This window comes from Microtus pennsylvanicus, chromosome 10 (assembly GCF_037038515.1).
Source record: "Microtus pennsylvanicus isolate mMicPen1 chromosome 10, mMicPen1.hap1, whole genome shotgun sequence".
Classification (NCBI taxonomy): Eukaryota; Metazoa; Chordata; class Mammalia; order Rodentia; family Cricetidae; genus Microtus; species Microtus pennsylvanicus.
The window spans coordinates 235,936-259,135 of record NC_134588.1 but is presented as its reverse complement, the minus strand read 5'-3'; the positions used below and the strand labels follow the sequence as shown (position 1 = coordinate 259,135).

General features: G+C 36.9%; 1 protein-coding gene across 8 annotated transcripts in view; it reads left to right on the top strand.

Moving 5' to 3' along the window:
• The first annotated feature begins 10,680 nt into the window (after window positions 1-10,680).
• The window catches only part of Dsel (dermatan sulfate epimerase like), a 42,914-nt gene continuing 30,394 nt past the window's right edge, over window positions 10,681-23,200 (top strand). For 5 of the 8 annotated variants that reach the window (XR_012912024.1, XM_075987616.1, XM_075987613.1 and 2 more), the window contains exons 1-2: window positions 10,838-11,311; window positions 11,758-15,405. Coding sequence is in view for 6 of the 8 variants with exons in the window: in XM_075987616.1 (XP_075843731.1) it covers window positions 12,597-15,405 (2,809 nt within the window). In the remaining 2 variants the exon portion in view is untranslated. Of the gene's footprint in view, window positions 11,312-11,757; window positions 16,712-23,200 lie in introns of those variants that run through there. The other 3 variants (XM_075987612.1, XR_012912025.1, XM_075987611.1) reach the window with 3 other exon arrangements.

Below are 23,200 nucleotides of genomic sequence, written 5' to 3'. Positions count from 1 at the left end.
CCCTGGAACCAGCAATACCACTCTTTGGAATATACCCAAGAGATGCCCTATCATATGACAAAAGCATTTGTTCAACTATGTTCATAGCAGCATTATTTGTAATAGCCAGAACCTGAAAACAACCTAGATGTCCTTTAATGAAAGAATGGACTAAGAAAGTGTAGAATATATACACATTAGAGTACTACTCAGCAGTAAGAAACAATGACTTCTTGAATTTTGCATGCAAATGTATGGAAATAGAAAACACTATCCTGAGTGAGGTAACCCAGACCCAAAAAGGTGAACATGGGATGTACTCACTCATAATTGGTTTCTAGCCATAAAAAAGTTCAGTGAGTCTGATGTGGGAGTGTCATATATCAATCTGTTGATTTCATTGGTTAAGTAATAAAGAAACTGCTTGGCTGGCCCTCATAGGTTAAAACATAGGACGGCAGAGTAAACAGACAGAATGCTGGGAGAAAGAAACTGAGTCAAGGAGTCGCCATGGTTCTCCCACTCCAGACAGATGCAGGTTAAGATCATTCCTGGTAAGCCAGCTCCTGGGCTACAGCAGATTATTAGAAATGGGCTAGTCCACGTGCGAGAGCTAGCCTAGAAGAGGCTAGATAGAAATGGGCCAAGCGGTGTTTAAAAGAATACAGTTTCTGTGTAATTATTTCGGGTAAAGCTAGCCGTGGGGCAGCTGGGTGCCGGGGACGCAGCCCGCCGCTCCTATTACAACATGAGTCTATAATTTGTGATCCTAAAGAAGCTAAATAAGAAGGTGAACCCAAAGAAAAACATATAGTTATCCTCCTGGCCATGGGAAGTAGGCCAGGCAAAAAATTGGGATCTTGGGGTGGGGTGGGGTGGGGTGGGGTGGGATGGGGGGAAGGGGAGATGGGAAGAGAAAAGTGAGAAGGGGAGGATGGGGGAACTTGGGGAAACAGGATTATTGGGATAAAAGAAGGTTGGATAGGGGAGAAGGGAAGCATATATCTTAATTAAGGGAGTCACCTTAGGGTTGGCAATAGACTTCAAGGAAGTCAGGGCCACAAGGGGGCCACCCACCCACTGAGACGGTGGGACTGATCTATTGGGAGCTCACCAAGGCCAGCTGGACTGTGACTGAAAAAGCATGGGATAAAACCGGATTCTCTGAACATGGCTGACAATGAGGGCTGATGAGAAGCCAAGGACAATGGCACGGGGTTTTGATCCTACTTCCAGTTCTGGCTTTGTGGGAGCCTAACCAGTTTGGATGCTCATCTTCCTAGACCTGGATGGAGTGCGAAGGACCTTTGACTTTCCACAGAGTAGGGAACCCTGACTGTTCTTCGGACTGGAGAGGGAGGGGGAGAGGAATCGGGGGAGAGAGAGAGGGGTGGGAGGAGTGGGAGAGAAATGGGAGGCTGTGAGGAGGCGGAAATTTTTTTTCAATAAAAAATAATAATAAAAATCATATTTACCTGAGGAACTCTGTAACAGTGATGAAAACGGACTAGCCTCTGGTGATCATGATGACTCTATCTCCCCACATTCTCATTGTGAGTGCATCTCTCTCTCTCTCTCTCTCTCTCTCTCTCTCTCTCTCTCTCTCTCTCTCTCTGTGTGTGTGTGTGTGTGTCTGTATGTGTGTGTGTGTGTGTGTGTGTGTGTGAGAGAGAGAGAGAGAGAGAGAGAGAGAGAGAGAGAGAGAGAGAGAGAGAGAGAGAGAAGCTATAAAGTTGTAAAGTTGTATGGTCAAAGTCACAATTGAAGTTTTGCCATCCATCTATGATCATAAATACATGATAGATTTCATTGAAATGGTGGTCATTCTGTTTATCCAATAGCCCTTTTCTGCTATAAAACCTATAGAAAGCAATTATTATAGTTTATTAGCTGTGAATTTCCATTTTAAATTTTAGCAGTTGTCAAGAGGAAACTTCATATTAAACTATTATCAATGAAACCCTTCCAGAAGTATAACTAAATTCCCTTCCATTATAATTCCCTTTTCCCACATACAAAAATAATAAGCAGCAAACTGACTGCACCCAGAAAAAATTTCAGCACACGCTTAGATGACATCTGCTAGTTAAGTATTTGAGGGACTAATATTTCTCAAAACACTTTAACTGTGTTTTTGGATCTGTGAAATTCTGACTGCATAGAGTAGTGTAAAATTTCTATTACCACATTTCTCTTTTCATAAAAATTTTACAACTTAAATTGTTTTAAATTATCTGTTATTAAGAATGACCAGTCATAGCCAGGCATGGTGGCACAGACCCTTAGTCCCAACACTCGGCAAGCAGAGGCAGGAGAATTTCTGTGAGTTTGAAGCCAGCCTGCTTAACAAAGTAAGTTTCAAGACAGCCAAAGCTGTCCCAAAAACCACACACACACACACACACACACACGTACAAAGACTGACCAATGAATAGACTGTATTTTGTGAGTAAGAAATTTACATAAATAGCTATCACTGAATTAAACAAGAAATAAATATTAGGGAATTTAAAAAATCTTTGTCAATCAAACCATGTTCAGGACATTCAGACTTTTCTCTGGAAAGGCAGAAAGAGTGAGTAGGTAAATAAACATCAACAGATCTCCACGTACTATGATGTCTGGTAATTAGTGCAGAACTTTTACCATGTCAGTCAACCCCAGAATCAGATAAGATTCTTATTGAATTCTATGACCTCTAAAATACTAATGCATAAAACAAAACCAAGTTCCTCCCTCTCAACTTCTAAGATGCTTTTAATAAACAAAACTGAATTTTGTTTTCTTCTTTATCTTTTATGTAAAAATATTTATGACTGGTTTGGTGACTTTGGTGACTCACACGTTTAACTGCAATACTTGGAAAGCAGAGGCAATATGATCTCTGTGAGCTTAAGGCCAGTCTGATCTATGTTAATCAGTTCTAGAACAGAGAGAGAGAGAGAGAGAGAGAGAGAGAGAGAGAGAGAGAGAGAGAGAGAGAGAGAGAGAGAGAGAGAGACAGAGAGAAGAATGGGTATTTTGCCTAATGTCTGCCTTGCATCATATGTGTATATAGGCCAGAAGAGAACTGGATATAGAGACAGTTGGTTTTTAGATGCCTTTGGCTGCTGTCAACCAAACTCGTATCTTCTGCAAAGAAAGCAATACTCTCAATCAATGATTTATCTCTCCTGCCTAGGGATTTAATTTTCTTTGGCATTCACATTTCTTTTGCATTTTACCTGCATAGGTCATTAGTAAGAGGGGATATTTGGTAATCTACTGGTATGGAATAATGAATCCCTTATTTTTAAAACTATGTGTTTTGAAAATGAATTACATGGGGTTATTTGTGATTTGTGTATGCAGAATTTATTTATTTTGGTTTACTTTACAGTACAACGCATTACATCCAAGTTAAGCATTCTATCACACACATTATAATTCCAAGTTCTATTTCTAATTTTAAATGCCACCAGGAATTATTGTTAATACTAATTGTGAATTTAATGACCCAAAATATAGTATGTAACCTTCTTTATATGTCTGGGAGACAGTTTTAGAAGAAGGTTTTGAAGAAGATTTGCCCTACATATGAGTAAACTAGAGTCATTGAATGTCTAAAATGGAGACAAAGCGTGCCATCAGTGTTATTGTCTTTGTTTCCTAAGTGTGGATGCAATCAGAATAGGACAACAAGGTCCATCACTCTACTGTTCCATGACTTCCATGACAAAGGCCAAAATAAATCCATTCCTAACTTTATATTACCAGATAAAGTAAGTGGGAGGAAAATGATACACTAAAATTTTATCAATACAAAATAAAATATCTAGGAAATTTTAAACAGCCATAATTCTATGGACTTAGAGTAAGACAGAAACTCTTTGTTCATAAAATCATTTCTACTTCTGAGAATTATCATCAAACCTGAAGAATAGAGTGAAATAGAAAGACTTCATAGCATAATTATGAAACAGAAAGATATATTCCAAGAATATGGAGACATTTCCTCACAACCAGATTTATCAAGGTTATAGAATGCAAGAACAGATAATCTAAATGTTAAATAGCACTGAGCTATAATCCCAAGACCTAGCAAATGTAATTTTAAAGTTCACTAGGAATGATAGATAATATTGATTGTCAATTTAACATGACAAAGAATCATCTAGGATATAATCCCCTTTATATATCTGGGAAGAGTTTCTAAATTGCGTTCATTGAGCTGAGAAATTTCACCCTAAAATTGCTGTTCAATCTGAAATATTTTATAAATTAGAAATATTTAAAGCTGTAAAGGCTTGAAACTGATCAGTTTAGTTATTTTTAAGACAACTGTGTATGTGACTATTACTTCATAACCACTTATCTCAATAGTTTATAATAATTTATTCATTCCATATATCTGAACTTTACAGAGAGCTCATTTGATGGCATATCTGTGATTCATAGAGCATTAGCAAAGGTAACTCAAGAATATAGGCATGGAAGGTAATTAGCTGAAATAACAGAAATGTATATGGTTTTGAGCTGGAGCAATGGGCTATGGCCCATATTCCAACTGAGCATGTTCAAAGCATCACATTTAGGTTCCCAAAACAGAACTCATAAGGAAGTAAATAAAAGACATGCTTATTTGTTATCTAGAATGAGAACTCACATAACACATTTCTGCTATATTCTATCTATTAAAAAGCTCTCAGAATTATGATATCAAGATTTTAATGATTTCAAGTTCAAAATACAGGATGAGCACATGAAAAAAGTTATGGTGGCACCATATTTAAAAATATGAAGGTAATCATTCTCTAATTTTTTTTTCTGTTTTCCTTTTGTCTTCTTTCTGCTGTCTTTATCCCCTTTTCATTGTTATTTGCATTGTTAATGTATATACCTGTTATCTATTCATAGAAACAAGATTGAGGAATCATTGATCTGGAGATGTTACAGTTTATAAAATGTCATTGATACTACAAAATGATTGGTAGTTCAAAAATACTTGTTTTGGTTGATTTGCACATACCCAAAGTATCTCCCTATGCTTCTAATCCAGTGCTTTTTTTTATTTTTGTAGGTTAGGATATTATCTACAATTCTTCTCCATCCTTCTAGACAGCATAAAAGATACTGCACAACCTCTAAAAGTGGTTCATAGGATTTGGTGTTATCTATGCTGCTCATTAACAATATGGAGTTTGTTGTTGTTGTTTAGTTTTGTTTTGCTTTTGTTCTTAGTTTTTGATGAATATATATAATGTAACAAAATAACCTCTTAAACATGAGTAGAAAGATATATAAAGTATGTTCTAACAAAAATAATCCTAAATTTATGTCAATATACAAAAATCCATACCAATGTAAAACATCTGAGAATAGTGTTTACTCAAAAGTAGACTCAACAATCCACCCTTTTATCTCATAATTTTTATATTATATCCCCTGCTTTGCCCTTCAGACAGTGATCCCTGAATCTTCTTTGTTCAGGTTTTCTCCTGACCATGACCAATAACAAGTTGTGTTGAAGCCCACTAAATGATGACAGACATTCACTGAACAACCAAAAACCATTGACCCCCACATCTTGGAAATGTGAGTGTTATAGTCTTAAAATAATTTGCTGTTGCCTGAAGGTGATAGTATCAATATGGAAAGCCTGAAAAAATTTAAAATTAAGATCAAGTCCTGGGAGAGCTAACTGTTGTCCAGTGTCTGTGTGTTTGGAAAGTGCAAATCTTTTATGAAGTCCTGTCTATGAGGCTAGACCATCTCAACTAGCAGGTTTGAAGTTGATTTAGAAGCAGAATTTTGAGGAAACTACAAAAGTGCCATCCTGGGTGGCTGTATTACCTGGGATACTTATTGTTATCAGTGTCTATTTCTTTGTCTTTATTTTGTTTTGTTTTGTTTTGCTTGTTTTGTTTTTGAAAACATAAACTTTTAAAGGTAACACATATTTGTATTAACCCAAGTATAGAATGTGGAGTGTGCACAAGTCAGTTACAGATGATACTTTTATTTTATGTTTGAACATCTTTTAACTTATAAGTTTGAACTGTTTTATTTTATGTTTGAACATCTTTTAACTTATAAGTTTGAACTGTATAACCGAAGCTCTATTCACAGCATATGAATGGATGACATATAATAATGTGTCATGAGGAGTATGTACTCAACAAGATTTATGTTTCATCCAGTGTCAGAGCTGTTTCCATGAAGAGGAATCAACATACACATAGCCTGTCCTGTAGTTGTTATGTCTTATTTCCTCATATTTGTTGCCAAGATCATCAGGAGGTCTCTGCTGGTCAAACCTGATCACTAAAAACTTTGAAGGAATACATAGCTTTTTGTGTCCTATGAAAACAAAGGCACCTCTCCCCTAATAAAACACATTTACCAACTTCCATTCTGAAGCCATGATGCCTCTAAACCATATAGGCTGGATTATTTAGCAGTCTCTTCCATAACTCGATGTTTATCAGCTGCAGCTCTTAATTCATTACTCAAAAAATTAAAAGCCAACAAAATATCATAGAGGATCCAGATGCACTGTGTATTTCCAATACTTATGTGCCTTTTTACATTACTTTACTCTTTATTTTATTATTTTCAAACAAGTTTATGATTGTCTATATCCATTATTTTACTGTATTTTTTTAAAGTTTTTTTTTCAGTCTGAACCACTTTATTATGCACCTTCAGCCTTCTGTGATTACATGAGTCAAACCTTACACCCACTGTGCATCTCCACACATGGTGCTGGCTGGCTCAAGCCTGAAGGCAAAGGCCCAGAGCTGTGTCTCTGTATGTTGTGGTCTTCCTAAGAGTTGGAGGGACTAGGAAGCTATGTCTGGCACTGTGTGTGTGTGTCTGAAACGTTTTTTTTAAAAAGCTTTCTAAGGTCCTATGTGAAAATACATATTTTTCCCACATTGGATGCTATATGTAACATTTTACCTAAATTGGATTAGGATTAATAAAACTCAGCAGTCAGAAATTGAGATAAAAACATGACCAATTCAAGGAACAAAAGAGGGCAGTTGGATGACCCTATTCTCCATGTTTTCCAGATCAAAAAGCCCCAAAAGTCTCCCTCAGCTGCTCTTTCTTTCTTCTATTCTCTCTGTATTCACGTTCCTCAGACCACCCACATCTCTATGGTTAATCCTGGTCAGCAAATCACTGATTCCTTCTCTAATTCAAGGACTTAATTCCTTCTTTAATTCATGGTCCCAATAAATAGAGCCATGGAGTGGCAACACTTTGGTGCTGGATGAACATCAGTTGATTCTTGGCTTCTTGATCCCAATTATTAAGAGTCCATCAAAATAATAGAGAAAGGCAAAAAATATTCCAGTCTAGGGATTTTATGTAGTCACTGGTACTTTTCATTATTTCCATTTTATTGTTCTTTAAGACTATGTAGTATTTAACCTATGTTGTAAACCTAAAAACATGCACTGAACTATATTAGACATAAAATAATTTCCAATAATCTTTTTAAAAGGTTGACTCACTGTCCAGTCCTACATATCACTGGATAATTAAGCTACCCTCAAGACAACTACCTAGCTATAGGTTATGCAGAAGCAAACATCACAACACATAAGAAAAAGAGCTTTTAAATTTAGCTACTCACTTTACACCTTTACTTTATTGGCTCTTCCACTTTAATTAGGGGTAGTGATATATGCTCAACTTCCAACATCTTCAATCCAAAGTGCTGGGCTCTGGGACAGATATCAAGGGACTGAAGAATAGAGAATAGAAATGAGGGAAAGAAAAGAAAGCAAAGGGAAGAGAAGAGTAAGAGAAGGATGGGGTAATGGGGGAAAGAAAAACATGGAAGAGTAAAGAGAGGGAAGTACAGAAAAAACAATAGAAGGTAGGGTGGAATAGGAAAGGGCTGGACAAATAGGTATATAGAGAACAAGAAGAAAACAAGAGATTCAGTCCAGGGTGGGGGGCAGGAGATCTATTCTAGAAAACACTGGCTCTATTATTTTAAGTTGGGTATTTGACAGTTGGTATTTGAAAAATAAGCAAATAAAGAAAATGGATTTTCAAAATCAGTGTGTAAATTTGCATGTCTGTTTAAGATGACTTTATATAGAAAAAAATTCCCAGAGGAATACTCTGTACTGTTCTTCATTTTCATTAAAAGTTATTGTTCTAGGATTCTGAATTGAGCAGCTGTTGGTATATGTGTCTCTTGCCACACTCATAAAGGGATCTGATGTTCAATAACAGACTATAGCTCACCTCATCTATGGTTGGCTGCATTATTTATATATAACTTTGTAGCAACTTTATATGTGGAAGTCATACTTTGATCTCTCCATTTTTAGTTCACAGCAAACAAGACTTTTCATTCTAAATAGTGTCATTTACCTAGCAGCCTTTCTGCCAGATGTTTTATTTCAGCACACTCATATGTCAGAACTGTGAGAAGTTTCCTGTTTAAACAGGTTATCCTGAAAGCTAATCTGATTATGCTGAGAACTTACCTGCGCTCCCACAGCTTATTTCCATATGCATGTATAGCTCAGAAATGAAAAGACTTTAGTATATATGCATAGGATTCATTTATCAGTGAAGTGAAATTAGCAAATTGATGATCATATATCAAAAGTTACAATGACTGAGTGTAAATTTTGATTGAGAACTGTTCTTCTGACACTAATACCTTCTGATTCTGATAGCCTTCACATCACAGGGCACTGTGGAACCACAAGATGAAATTATTTTATCCACACATTTTGTTTTAAGACATGCCCTATATATCTACCAACTGTTTTTACGAACACTGATTTCTTGGATCTTCTTGGTAGAAAATGGAGCCTGAAGTCATAATGTCAGAACAGTTTACTCTCCCATAAGGAAGACAAAACAGTGAGTGTTCTCCAACCTGGCTGCATGGAAAAGACAATCTAACTCTTTGTGAGAAGTTATCTGTAAGGGAAACATATTTTGGAGTGACTTTTAGTAAAGGGGATAGGTTCATTCAAACCAAACTGATAAAATATTAATGCATTTCAAACACAGCTCCTACAAAGGTGCTAACTATCCATGGCTAGACAGATTCTCATGTAGAGTAGAGGAGTGAACCAAGTGGAATTGCAGCACATAGAACAATTTAGAAACCCCCACAGGAAAAAATAATATCACTCTGTTGAAATAGTTTGGTTTGGGAAATTGAGAAGGAATGTAAATATATGATCTCTTAGCAGGATAAGAAATTTCCATTCACGAAAACATTGTAGCCACTATGTGGATATGATTGGGCAGTAGACACTCTGAGGAAGTCACAGAATACACACAATTACTGCAGGGCCTAAGCAAATCCTACTCTGGGTATTATGTTAGGACAGAATTCCAAATGAGACAAAATATAAGAGTGTTTTGTCTATAATTACATGCTCTCAAAATAACTTAGCTGGTAAAATTATTTTTGCTTCTTACCAGAATGTCATTCAACCACCTGGCTTTTTCCCCATCTGTAACAGCTGTCTATTTCTACAAAGATTAGAAGGAAACTGAACTGTAAATAATACCCAACTAGAGATGAAGTTTTTGTCTGTGAAGCTTGACAGCTCCTTGTTCTCTGCCCAGGTGTCATGTAGTTCTGTGGTAAATGCTCAAGTGAGTACAACAGGTATCATGGCCCAGCTTGTTTTGTTGAATTCCCAACCTTCAAATTACATACACATAAGTGGTGGTGGTGTGACAGTAATGACAGAAAGTGTTATCTACAGGTTTTTACTCATTGCTTATTCTTCTTTCTTTCCTAGGACTTGTTCATGCCTGCTGTCCCATATTTGCTCCTGTTTATACTCCAGGAGAAGCTTTCAATCAGTAGAGGTGACTAGTCCATTTTTTTTTCTGTTGAAGTTGCTCCAAGTATATTAATCTGGATATTTTGGTTTTGTTTTTCTAGGACTGCAGTCCCAGCCAGCATGCCTCAGGGTTCCAAATAAGTGCTTTCCAGTCCTTTCCCAACTCTTAAGGATAATTGATTATTCTAGTCCTTCCACTGTCGTCACCCATCCCATATCCCAAGAGTTTCTTTGATTATTTGCAATTACAACTCCTTTCTGTTCTATTTAGACGTTATACAGTTGTCTTTGTCTAATGACCAAGAGGTTAGATCAACAGGCCAGACAGATCTTCAATAAACGGGCTTCCAAACTTCCAACAGATCTGCCAAACTGTCTAGACACACACTCTAGTATAGAATGTCTGTCCTAGGCCTTCACCAAGACCTCAGCTTTCCCTACAGCGCCCCGCCCTGGCTTGAGGGCGTGCGACGCGCGCGTCTCTCCCTTCCCCCAATACTCCGCACCCGCCCGGCCCCAGACCCGCCTCCGCGCGTCAGGCCCCGCCCCCACCCTCCGGCCCCACCTTTCGGCCCCAGACCCGCCTCCGCGCGTCAGTTCCGCCCCCACCCTCCGGCCCCAGGCCCGCCTCCGCGCGTCAGGCCCCGCCCCCACCCTCCGGCCCCACCTTCCGGCCCCAGACCCGCCTCCGCGCGTCAGGCCCCGCCCCCACCTTCCGGCCCCAGACCCGCCTCCGCGCGTCAGGCCCCGCCCCCACCCTCCGGCCCCACCTTCCGGCCCCAGACCCGCCTCCGCGCGTCAGGCCCCGCCCCCACCCTCCGGCCCCACCTTCCGGCCCCAGACCCGCCTCCGCGCGTCAGGCCCCGCCCCCACCCTCCGGCCCTCGTTGCCTTTTCTCACCCTCCGTGGCCCTGGCAACCGCTGTGCGCTCGGTGGAGTCGGACTTCCGGGCCTTTGTGGCGGGGCGCAGCTGCAGACCGAGCCTCGGCTCGCACGCCGCCCACGCTTTGCCTTCCGCCCGCGGAGCCGCCCCTGCGGGCCCCAGCCTTCCTCACGGGCGGGCGTGTTCGGGTGCGGAGACTCCACACCCAGAGGCCCCCCGCGCTGAGGAGTCCTCGCCCGGCTGCTGCCTGTGCAGGCCCCGCGTCGGCGTCGCCCCGGAGCTCTCGGTCCCCGCAGCCCGGCCTTCCTGAAGTCCCCACCTTTGCCTTTGTTGGGGCCCAGCTCGGTTTGAAGACGGTCGCCAGCGGCGTGGAGGTGAGCTGAGGTGGCCGTGTTCACAGCCACAGGTCAGGAAGCGGGGAGTTGAGCAGAAGGGCGATCGCTCTGAAGACACGAATTAAAATGTGCAACAGATGAGGCAGGCCAGGAAACTGCTGGAAGTGTTTCCTACAGAAAGGAGACTTGCCTAACTGAAACTTAGTGAGGGTCTCTCAAATTCACGACGGCAAAGGAGAGGCCTGTTCCTTAACCCCGAGTCTGCGCACCCTCTGGTGAGGCAGCTGCTACAGGTGAGCAACAGAGCCTCCTACCCAATAGTCACAATTTCTCCGAAGGAAAATAACGTGTTTCATGAACCGACATTCTGATTCCTTAAAAGCTAAACTTTGAATAATAATTTTAAGGGGACATTTTGACTTTTACCTTTCATAACCAAAATAACTTTATGATGATGACGTGTGAATAGAAACATGTTTAAATAGCTGAAACAAACACTCTGAGATATGAAATATGTCTTGTAGTTGTTTCTTCTCTGCTATTATTAACTGGGATCTATGTGTTTATGAAAATATGGGCAAAACATGAGAAATGTTAGATTGCAAATAATAAAAGATTTTTAACTGTGATACATTTTTATTAAATGGCTTAAACTATTTAAATCATTAGTTAATCTCTACACCCAGGAGACCTGTAGCCTTACAGATTTGCTTTGTTTTTGTTTTTTGTATTCACACAGAGAGGAGTGACATGAAAAAGGAACAGAAAACAGTCTTTAGTTTTGCTGAAAGGGGAATTTTTTTTTCCCAGTTGTTGGTTATGATTTGAAGACGAGCACCTCGAGACTGAAGAGCTTAGATTCTTCCAGAGGTACAGATACATTTGTACATTTGGTACAAGGAAAATTTTGAAATACTTTAAAAAGATATTTGAAATGAAGGCAGAAATTTTGATCATGTTTGTCAACCATGTAGGACTTTGAACAACTATTTGGAATATTTTGCTCCCCAAAATGGAAGAAGAAACAAATCACAGACCAAGACTCTGAGAGAAATAAGAAATAATAAAGTTTGCTCACTCTGAGAAGGACAGTATTTTATTTCTCTTTGGTAACAAACAGAAACATACCTTGTTTGTGTGGTAAGTAAATCAATAAGGATGGTTTCTTATGCTACATGCTACAAACAGCTTTATTTAAATTTTGGGATTTTTCTCTTTTTCCCATGATTTTATATGTTAATTAGATTAAGTAAAGAAAATAAATGCTGGATTCCTGGTATTTTCTGACTACACTGCTGTTTTCTGTGCATTATGAAAATGTTGGAGGCACTCATATTCCTTGAAGTTTTATTTTATTGGATACAAAACTGCTGGGGACACAGATATGATGTAAGTTTTCCTTTCATAGCAATGTTCTTTGCTTTGGACGAGCTAAATATCATCTGGATTTCACAGCTTATGAGGTATAAAATCTGTTTTATCAAGATATTTAATATATAATTTATAATAAACAGATGAGAAACATATTAAACACTGTGTTTAACATGTATGCCTAAGGAAAGATCTTCCTGATGGATCATGGCGTTAACGTTTACAGGACATTTCCTATTTTTAACAATGATGTTTAGTTTTTCTACTTGCGAAGAATCTGTGAGCAATTACTCTGGATGGCCAGTTTTCACAGATGGTATACAACAGTTTAAGAATCAGAAATTAGAAGATTTCAGATCTAACCAAAAACTTCATCCAAATTTGTATTTTGATGCTGGAGATGTACAAACAATGAGACAAAATTCTCGTACAAGCCATTTGCATCTTTTTAGAGCTATCAGAAGTGCAGTGACAATTATGCTGTCTAATCCAACATACTACCTACCTCCACCCAAGCATGCTGATTTTGCTGCCAAGTGGAATGAAATATATGGTAATAATCTTCCTCCTTTAGCACTGTATTGTTTATTATGTCCAGAAGACAAAGTTGCCTTTGAATTTATCTTGGAATACATGGACAGGATGGTTAGCTACAAAGACTGGCTAGTTGAGAGTGCACCAGGGGATGAGGTTCCAGTTGGCCATTCTTTAACAGGCTTTGCCACTGCCTTTGACTTTTTGTATAATCTGTTAGGTAATCAGCGAAAACAAAAATACCTAGAAAAAATACGGATTGTTACTGAGGAAATGTATGAATATTCAAAGATTCGCTCATGGGGCAAACAACTTCTTCATAACCACCAAGCTACAAATATGATAGCATTGCTCATAGGTGCATTGGTTACTGGAGTAGATAAAGGATCTAAAGCACATATATGGAAGCAAGATGTTGTTGATGTTATGGAAAAGACTATGTTTCTCTTGAATCATATTGTAGATGGCTCTTTGGATGAAGGTGTAGCCTATGGAAGCTATACCTCAAAATCACTTACACAGTATGTTTTCTTAGCACAACGCCATTTTAACATCAACAACTTGGATAATAACTGGTTAAAAATGCACTTTTGGTTTTATTATGCTACGCTTTTACCAGGCTATCAAAGAACTATAGGTGTAGCAGATTCCAATTATAATTGGTTTTATGGTCCAGAGAGCCAGCTAGTTTTCTTGGATAAGTTCATTTTAAGAAATGGAGCTGGAAATTGGTTAGCTCAGCAAATTAGAAAGCATCGACCTAAGGATGGACCAATGGTTCCTTCCACTTCCCAAAGGTGGAGTACTCTTCATACTGAATACATCTGGTATGATCCAAAGCTTCTCCCACACCCTCCTGTTGACTTTGGTACAGCTAAAATGCACACATTCCCTAACTGGGGTGTTGTGACGTATGGGGCTGGACTGCCAAGTACACAGGCCAATACCTTTGTGTCCTTTAAATCTGGGAAATTGGGAGGACGAGCTGTGTATGACATAGTTCACTTTCAGCCATATTCCTGGATTGATGGATGGAGAAGCTTTAACCCAGGACATGAACATCCAGATCAAAATTCATTTACTTTTGCCCCCAATGGACAAGTATTTGTTTCTGAGGCTCTTTATGGACCAAAGTTAAGCCACCTTAACAATGTGTTGGTATTTGCCCCATCACCATCAAGCCAGTGTAATAAACCTTGGGAAGGTCAACTGGGAGAATGTGCACAGTGGCTCAAGTGGACTGGTGAAGAGGTTGGTGATGCAGCTGGGGAAGTTATTACTGCTTCACAACATGGAGAAATGATGTTTGTAAGTGGGGAAGCAGTGGCTGCTTATTCTTCAGCAATGAGACTAAAAAGTGTCTATCGTGCTTTACTTCTCTTAAATTCTCAAACTCTACTTGTTGTTGATCACATTGAAAGGCAAGAAGCATCCCCAGTAAATTCTGTCAGTGCCTTCTTTCATAATTTGGATATTGATTTTAAATACATCCCATACAGGTTTATGAATAGGTATAATGGTGCCATGATGGATGTGTGGGATGCACACTATAAAATGTTTTGGTTTGATCATCATGGTAACACTCCTGTGGCTAATATACAGGAAGCAGAACAAGCTGCTGAGTTTAAGAAAAGGTGGACTCAGTTTGTTAATGTTACATTTCATATGGAATCCACAATCACAAGAATTGCTTATGTATTTTATGGTCCATATATAAATGTTTCTAGCTGCAAATTTATTGACAGTTCTAGTTCTGGACTTCAGATTTCTCTAAATGTCAATAATACCGAACATAGTGTTTCTGTTATAACTGACCATCAAAATCTGAAAAGGAGGTTTGATTACCTGGGATTTGGTGGTTTTGCCAGTGTGGCTAATCAAGGCCAAATAACCCGATTTGGTTTAGGGACTCAAGCAATAGTAAACCCTATAAGACATGATAGAGTTATTTTCCCTTTTGGATTTAAATTTAATATAGCAGTTGGATTCATTTTGTGTATTTGTTTGGTTATTTTAACGTTTCAGTGGCGGTTCTACCTTTCTTTTAGAAAGCTAATGCGCTGTGTATTAATACTTGTTATTGCTCTGTGGTTTATTGAGTTTCTGGATGTGTGGAGCACTTGTACTCAGCCCATTTGTGCAAAGTGGACAAGGACTGAAACCAAGACAAATGAGAAGACCATAATCTCTGAAGGGAAGCATGTAGATCTGCCTGATGTTGTTATTACCTCACTCCCTGGTTCAGGAGCTGAAATTCTGAAACAAGTTTTTTTCAACAGTAGTGATTTTCTCTACATCAGAATACCTACAGGCTACATTGATATTCCTGAAACTGAATTTGAAATTGACTCATTTGTAGATGCTTGTGAATGGAAAGTATCAGATATCCGCACTGGGCATTTTCATCTTCTTCGAGGGTGGCTGCTGTCTTTGGTCCAGGACACAAAATTTCATTTGCAAAATATTCATCTTCGTGAAACAGGTAGGAATAAACTTGCTCAATATTTTGCAGCTAATAAGGACAAAAAACGAAAATTGAAAAGGAGAGAGTTTTTGCCGGAACAAAGAAGTAAAGTGAAAGGATCTTTTGATAGAGATACTGAATATATTAGAGCCTTGAGGAGACACCTAGTTTATTACCCAAGTGCTCGTCCTGTGCTCAGTTTAAGTAGTGGAAGCTGGACATTGAAGCTTCATTTTTTTCAAGAAGTTTTAGGAACTTCAATGCGGGCTTTGTACATAGTACGAGACCCTCGAGCCTGGATCTATTCAATGCTATATGGTAGTAAACCAAGTCTTTATTCTTTGAAAAATGTACCAGAGCACTTAGCAAGATTGTTTAACATAGAGGAAGGTAAAAGCAAATGTAACTTAAATTCAGGCTATGCTTTTGAGTATGAATCACTGAAGAAAGAATTAGAAACATCCCAGTCAAATTCTGTCTCTTTACTATCTCATTTGTGGCTAGCAAACACTGCAGCAGCTTTGAGAATAAATACAGATTTGCTGCCTACCAATTACCAGCTGGTCAAGTTTGAAGATATTGTTCAATTTCCTCAGAAGACTACAGAAAGAATTTTTGCATTTCTTGGAATTCCTTTGTCTCCTTCTAGTTTAAACCAAATACTGTTTGCCACTTCCACAAACCTTTTTTATCTTCCTTTTGAGGGGGAAATATCACCATCTAATACTAATATTTGGAAACAAAACTTGCCTAGAGATGAAATTAAAATAATTGAAAATATCTGCTGGACACTGATGGATCGTCTAGGATATCCAAAATTTATGGATTAAATGCTGCAGGTCAGCAAAAATTTGCACTAATATATCCCAACCTACTTTGTGACTATTAACTAGATAATTTTGTTTATTCTTGTAAAAGTGTGTATGTGTGGGGAGAGTGTGTGTGTTCAGTCTGTTATTTGCACAGAAAGAGACTTTAAAAAATAAGCAGCATATTTGGCCTAGTAGGGTTTATTTTTATGTTTCCACTTTCCTTGCCTTGATTTCTGAATTTTTTTTTTCTGCTAAAATGTTTGTGCTACAGAAGTATATATTATGATATCTGGGAAGATAGAGAGATTTTAATGTACTTTAATTTACCTTCTTTGGTAACTGTGTTAATCTATCTTGGCACCTAAAACACTAGGAAAGGCCTTGCAATTGCTGCTTTGCCCTGTCATTTCTTGCTCTTAAAATGAACTACATAGGTTCCTTATCTTTTGAAAAGGTCTTCTAACACAAAGAAAAAATGAAATAAAAAAATGAATTTCTTGTACTTTGTATAATGTTCTCTGAAATCACTGGGGAAATGATAAAGATTTCTATTAGAACTTTCAGTAAATATAGACAAAGATATAGACTATAGGCTTTTTTTTCTTTTCTTACTCAAGAAATAAGATTGTGAACAGAGCATGTTGAAATTCAGTGTATTATTTTGGAAATGCTGCTCTCCTCAAACGCTTTTATTTGTATGCCTGAAGCTATCGTTCTTCACCGTCATACCATGACCACCTCATCTGGCCTTTCTGTCATTTTCAAAATAACAGGTAGTTGTTAGTAACTACAAAACAGCTTAGCGATAAAACTGTTCCTACAGCCCCTTTCCCTGATGATTAATTTTGTATTAAAGACTGACACAGACTTAAAATCAAATTTAGTTTTGCTGTATTACCACTCTGACTCAAAGAAAGGAGCAGAAGTCTACTGACAGTGGTTGTCATTCATTGTTGTTGCAGGTGGGGTGGGGTAGTGCTGGCATGGCTGGGTGCTAGAAACAATCAGAAAGCCTTATCCTGTATCCTCTGAGTGAATTTATAGGCTGCCAGTGTTTGCAAAAGTTGAAGCCAATTGAGAGATGATGTCAGAGGCATCTGTTTCCTTTACCATCTGCATCTTACAAATATAGCGAACATAAAATGTTCACTCATTTTGCTTAGTAGTTTCTGAAATCAAAAATGCTATGCTATTATAGGCCAGTGGAGTATTTACAGTGTGCTACATGAACATTACCAGCATTGGGATTTGGTGAGAGTCTATGCAGATTGCAGTTTTCTTCCTGATGTTTCAAACTACAGTTTACCCAAGTTCTAACATTCGGATTCTGTCACTCTGATCTAGATAAAAGCAGTTTTGTCTCAGTAGTTTGTTCTTTTATCTAAATGATAAAATTTTATCAGAGTGATAAAGCTGTACATATGTTATTTTTAGCTGAATCTAACTTAGCTGTTATTTCTTTTCTTCTATTATGGCATGAGTGGAACTGTTACATGTCCCCTACATTTGTTTTTGCTCCACAGGACTCATAATGTTCCCTTCATATTAAAATGAATAAAAATCAATATAGATTGAAGACTCAAATCTACATTTATATTTTGAAGGAGCATTACACTTCTCTCAGGTTTCTCAGCAAATGTCCATGTAAAATTACTACATGGATGATAACACTATTTTCTTATTGGTCAGAGTCTCCCAGCTATTCATTTTCAGAATATGATCTTAAGTCAGAGAAAGTAGAAAAGCACTGGGGTGGAAAAGTATTACATCATACTAAAGTGAGAATTAGAAATGGGTACAGGCACAGAAAACACAGTGAAGCTACTTCTGCATATTGTACGGAAATGCACCCTTGTGCAGAGGTGGTAAGTAGGTTATGTGGAGGAAAACAGAAAGAAGAGATTGAGAAAATAGACTGAGTGATTTTTGAGAAGGGATATGGGAATGTTTTACCTATAAATCATAGTGGAACATAGCTTTGAACTCCACAGAGCAATTTAGAGCTAAACTTCCTCACCTCAGAGAAAATGTAAAATATCAGCCATTTTCATAGTTATTTCCATAATGGAAGTTTGAAGATAACTTTACAGATCCCCTCAGAAGAGTGTTGTGTGTAGGAAAGGAATCCACTGAATTTGCCTGCGTATGCTAATGCCTAAGACTTGCTGCCTTACAATTTGAATACTTAAGGTGAGTGACACTTCTGGCACATCTTCGCTTTGAATGCCCTCTGAACTTATTAATAATTTGTGAATAGGATTATTACCATATTTTATTGTTTATTGATGGAGGAGGGTCATCTGTCTATGTGTTACTTTCATTGGTTAATAAAAAAAAAACTCCCTTGGCCCTTTGATAGGACAGAAAATTAGATAGACAGAGTAGACTGAACAGAATGATGGGAATAAGGGAAGTGAGACACAGATGCTATAGCTCTCCTCTCCAAGATGGACGCAGGTTAAGATCCTTCCTGGTAAGCTACCACCTCGTGGTGCTACACAGATCATTACAAATGGGTTAACCAAGATGTGAGAATTAGCCAGTAAGAGGCTGGAACTAATGAGTCAGGCAGTGTTTAAAAGAATACAATTTCCATGTAATTATTTTGGGTAAAGCTAGCCGGTGGCTGGGAGCCGGGTGGTGGGAAGCAACCCTCCACTCCTACTACAGTTTATAGATAATAGAGCCATTTAAAATGGCCTATCTGTAAAAGTCATTCCCTTATCAATGTCCTGACACTTAAGCTTAATTCGTACAACTCATTAAAAGTAGCTTTGGAAATAATGGAAAATTAGGCGATCAACTGATAAAGTAGGGAAACATTAATCATACAGTATTTAAATCTAGATAATAGAAAATAACCTATCCTCAAGCTAAACCTCATTTAGAGTTGATTTTTTTTAAATCCTGGTTGTTAAATTTATGAATATGCTTAAATTTATGATTTTTATCAAGAGGATGCAATGACATGTACATATTAGGCCTTGATTACACAAAATCACACATTTGGTTTCTTTAGACAAATGTAAGAACTAACTGCCTCCTAAGAATAAAACAATGTTTTATCAAGTTTTGAGAGATGTCAGGACCTATCCAGCTTCCCTATGCAACTGTCTTCAAAGAACCATTTTTGTTTCTTTCACATATTAGCACTTGTTAAATAGCCCACATAATGTCATGTTATAATCTCATTGACTGAGCTTTTAATTGATATCATTGATCAGAAAATTTGTGTATCATGATGTATGTACATTCCTGATGTATGGTGCCTATCTATTTTGAGTAATATACTGCAGTTTTTACATACAGTCTTTGATTATAACTGGGAAAGCTTTTAATGATGAAGAAAAATGTAGAAGAAAATAGCAATGAGATGTAAGTATACTTAATATTCTCAAATATGCCAGGATATTGAGTATTGAACCATTTCTTGTTTATTCATTTTAAATAAATTATCTAATGTTTCTATTTATTTTACATTATTTAGCAGGAAAAAATCCAAACAATTAGGAAGATATAAATGACTTTAATTTTGATGACAGGCAATTTTGTAGATGTATTTTGCAAATACATCCTTAGCCTTGGTATTTGCACTATACAATTATTTGGATTTATGTAGTATTTAACATAAGCAATGTGTTTAGTTCATTCAATTTTCAAAGTGGAGTCAGTGATATCTATAGACATAGGAATTTTAGGTTTTTTATTTTTTGGTGTTTCATACATTTTTCCAGTCACGCAGGTAAGAAAACAGAGTAAGATCATAAGTAAGACTCCCCAATGATATAAAAATGAAGTGCTAAAGGCAATTTGGCTATGATCGAAATAATTTTGTCATGCAACTCTTTATGTCTTTGGGTCCATGACATTTTTTGTGACACCAAATGAGTGCAAGTTGGAGAATGCAGGCATGTTTGATGTTAAGGCCCATGCCTGCAAATTCACCTAATAGACTTGGAAATCCCCCACTTAAGTGATGGGCAACCTTCCTTCTGCTCTACTAACATTATTCTAAGCTCTATAACCTTAAATAATAAGAATCTGTCTATGATGATCATGTGCACTTTACACCCATCCCCGGGTTCCTGGTAGGTTTACATTCAGGAATAATAACTAAAAATATTTCCATATGTAACATATATACAACCCTTAAAATTCTTTGTGGTATTTATATATAAAAAATTTGAAATTCAAGTCAAATGATTTTCTCAAATTAAAATTGATGAGTGTTTTATTGAAATACTGACACAGGAAGTTTTTCCGGTGCTAGGATTTATATTTGATTCACTTGAATAAAAATATTGGTAGTTATTTAACACTCCTACCCAACTAATTTAACATGTGATTATGGTTCAAACATTTAATATCAAAGGATTCTTGGTAAAGAAAATTGCTGAGAGGATGGTTTTGAGGGGAGGATGAACTTTCTAGTAATAGCAGTATAAAGTATGTCTTAATTCATTTTTCTTTCCTTTCCCTAATACCCTCACAACCACAAGTGCCTCCAAATAGCCATAATACCCAGCATTAAATCTCTGTCCACAGGATGTATTATGAAAACTGTACTATAGACAAGGGAGGAACCATCTTATCAGATTTTTCAAATATCTTCCCTTACAATAGCCTATAGTAATTTGAAGTCTATGATATGTGACTAACAGTTAACCCTATATGTAAAAATTATTTTTTAATATATAAACTGTTTTACTTTTTTATTCTTTGTTTTGTGCACAATGCTAGAAGGGAAAAGAGAAAAAATGAGAAAGCGGAGGGGGGAGGAATTTATGGAGTGAGACAGAAGGAAGAAGGCAGGAAGCAATTATTTAGCATTTATTCTTATCATGCTCACATTATTATTTAAACTATTTTAAAAGATCTTGAAATATTAGAGTAGATGAAACTCAAAAAAAGCTATAATCTAAGCACTTTTTCCATTGCAGTTGCTTTCTTATTTAATGCTTTTTAAACTAGTTCTGTATCTCTCTGCCTCTTTTGTTGTGACTGTCTTAATTCAAGTGTGTTAATCCTAATTTTAGATTTAAAATATTTCAGGATTTCTGATTATCCAGATGTGTCATATTCTCCCACATTTTTCTATTCCTTCCTTTTTAAAATGCTGGACTTTATACCTTATTCTTTATTGTTTAAGGAGAAAGAAAAAACCTCATGCACACTAGGCAGCCTTGATGTCTTTCCATATTAAAGCGCCAATTCAGCTCACAACACTGACTTTCCACACTGTCAAAGGAACCACATAAAGCAAATTATCTGAATTACAGTGTCTAACACATACATAAACAGTACTTCACCAAGACGTGGTATGGTAGATATTATACTTTAATCCTTATTTTACTATATTGAAAGATTACTGTCATATTTTACTGATACTTGGTTTTTAATATATGATCATTTATTACTGCATTTTAATTGAGGAGATAGATTTTATTGTAAAACTGCTCAAGTTGTGTGGAACTTTACAGGATTGCTGTTCTTAGCTTAATTGAACTATTTTGATTTGGTACCTTGATATTCTATATCACAAAACTTGCAGGAAAGTTTCATTTGTTTTAAAGAAAAAATACAACCAAATTATGAAATCACTAACAATTTCCATTAAATATATCAAATGTATAGTCAATAACATTCCATATAAGTATGATAGTTTTGTTGTTAATTTTCAATTACTAATTATCTTGAAAATTCTCCCTAATTTATTGGTATGTAGAATGCAATAGAATTGCACTTGGTTTAAGTGCACAAATCTCTATAATGGCCAAAACAAACTGAAATGTTCACACACTTAGTTATTTCTCTTTCCTTTTTCTTTCTTTCTTTCTTCCTCCCTCCCTCCCTCCCTCCCTCCCTCCCTCCCTCCCTCCCTCCCTCCCTCCCTCCTTTCCTTCCTTAGTAGCAGGAAATTAAGTTATTTCTCTTTCAAAACAGCTATAAAACTATCTACAATATCTCATTATTGGACACAATAAATACACATTACAAAACTCAGAAAGCTCCATTAACTTGGAGTTGCAAGGCTTTTTTTTTTGTGTGACTGGCAGAGTAAATTTTCACAAGTTTTGCTTCAATATTTTCTTTATCCTCTTTTAATTGAAGAGGGAAACTTCTATAAACATTATTCATATAATTTATTGAGTGATGTTCTCTGTCAAAGTTTTCTAGCTCTGAGTTCCTTAGAGTCAATAAGAATATATTTCAAAGTGTGAAAATTAATAGAAAAATATGTTCTCAGTAATCACCTACAGTTCTATAAGAGAAAGAAAGGAAAGGGCTATGCTCAAAAAGAAGGCAAACTCATGTGTGATATAAATTTCACAATAATAAAATACTTAAATATTTCCAGAACATACATAACTAAAATATGTAGATCAAGGACAATACATTTTTATAATTTAATATATACTGAGCAGCACAAGGAAGCAAAATCACACTTTCTGGTTAATATGTTTATTTTTGAAGTATTGCTTTCTGCGTATTCAAACTTCAAAAGACAGTTTGTTTAGTTTCCCTTCAGTATCTGTCACTTGACTTTTATGACTTTTCCATGATATTTTGTATTTATTTTTGTAATATATTAAGTATAGAACTTTCTAAATTCAAGTATAATGGGTACAGTATCTTACATTTATTCTATGTCAAAAGTGTAAGCTGTATAATATCAGCATTAAATTCATGTTCATGCTTTTATTTTGAAATATATTATTGCAATTGTCTACATTTAAAACTTTTAGACAGTTTAAAATAGTGTGAATATTATATGTTTGTATGACTATATACATATCCATGTACACAACTATTGCATATATACAAATTACTAAACTTTTCTTGGTTAATGTGATATGTACATCATCATTGGATTAGGCCATTGATGATACCACACTGTATTAATTACTATTCCTATTGGTATGGTTGAAATCTGACAACTTAGAATATTTATTTTCTTTCTCATGGTATTGCTTCATTTTAAGCACTTATTTGACATTCAC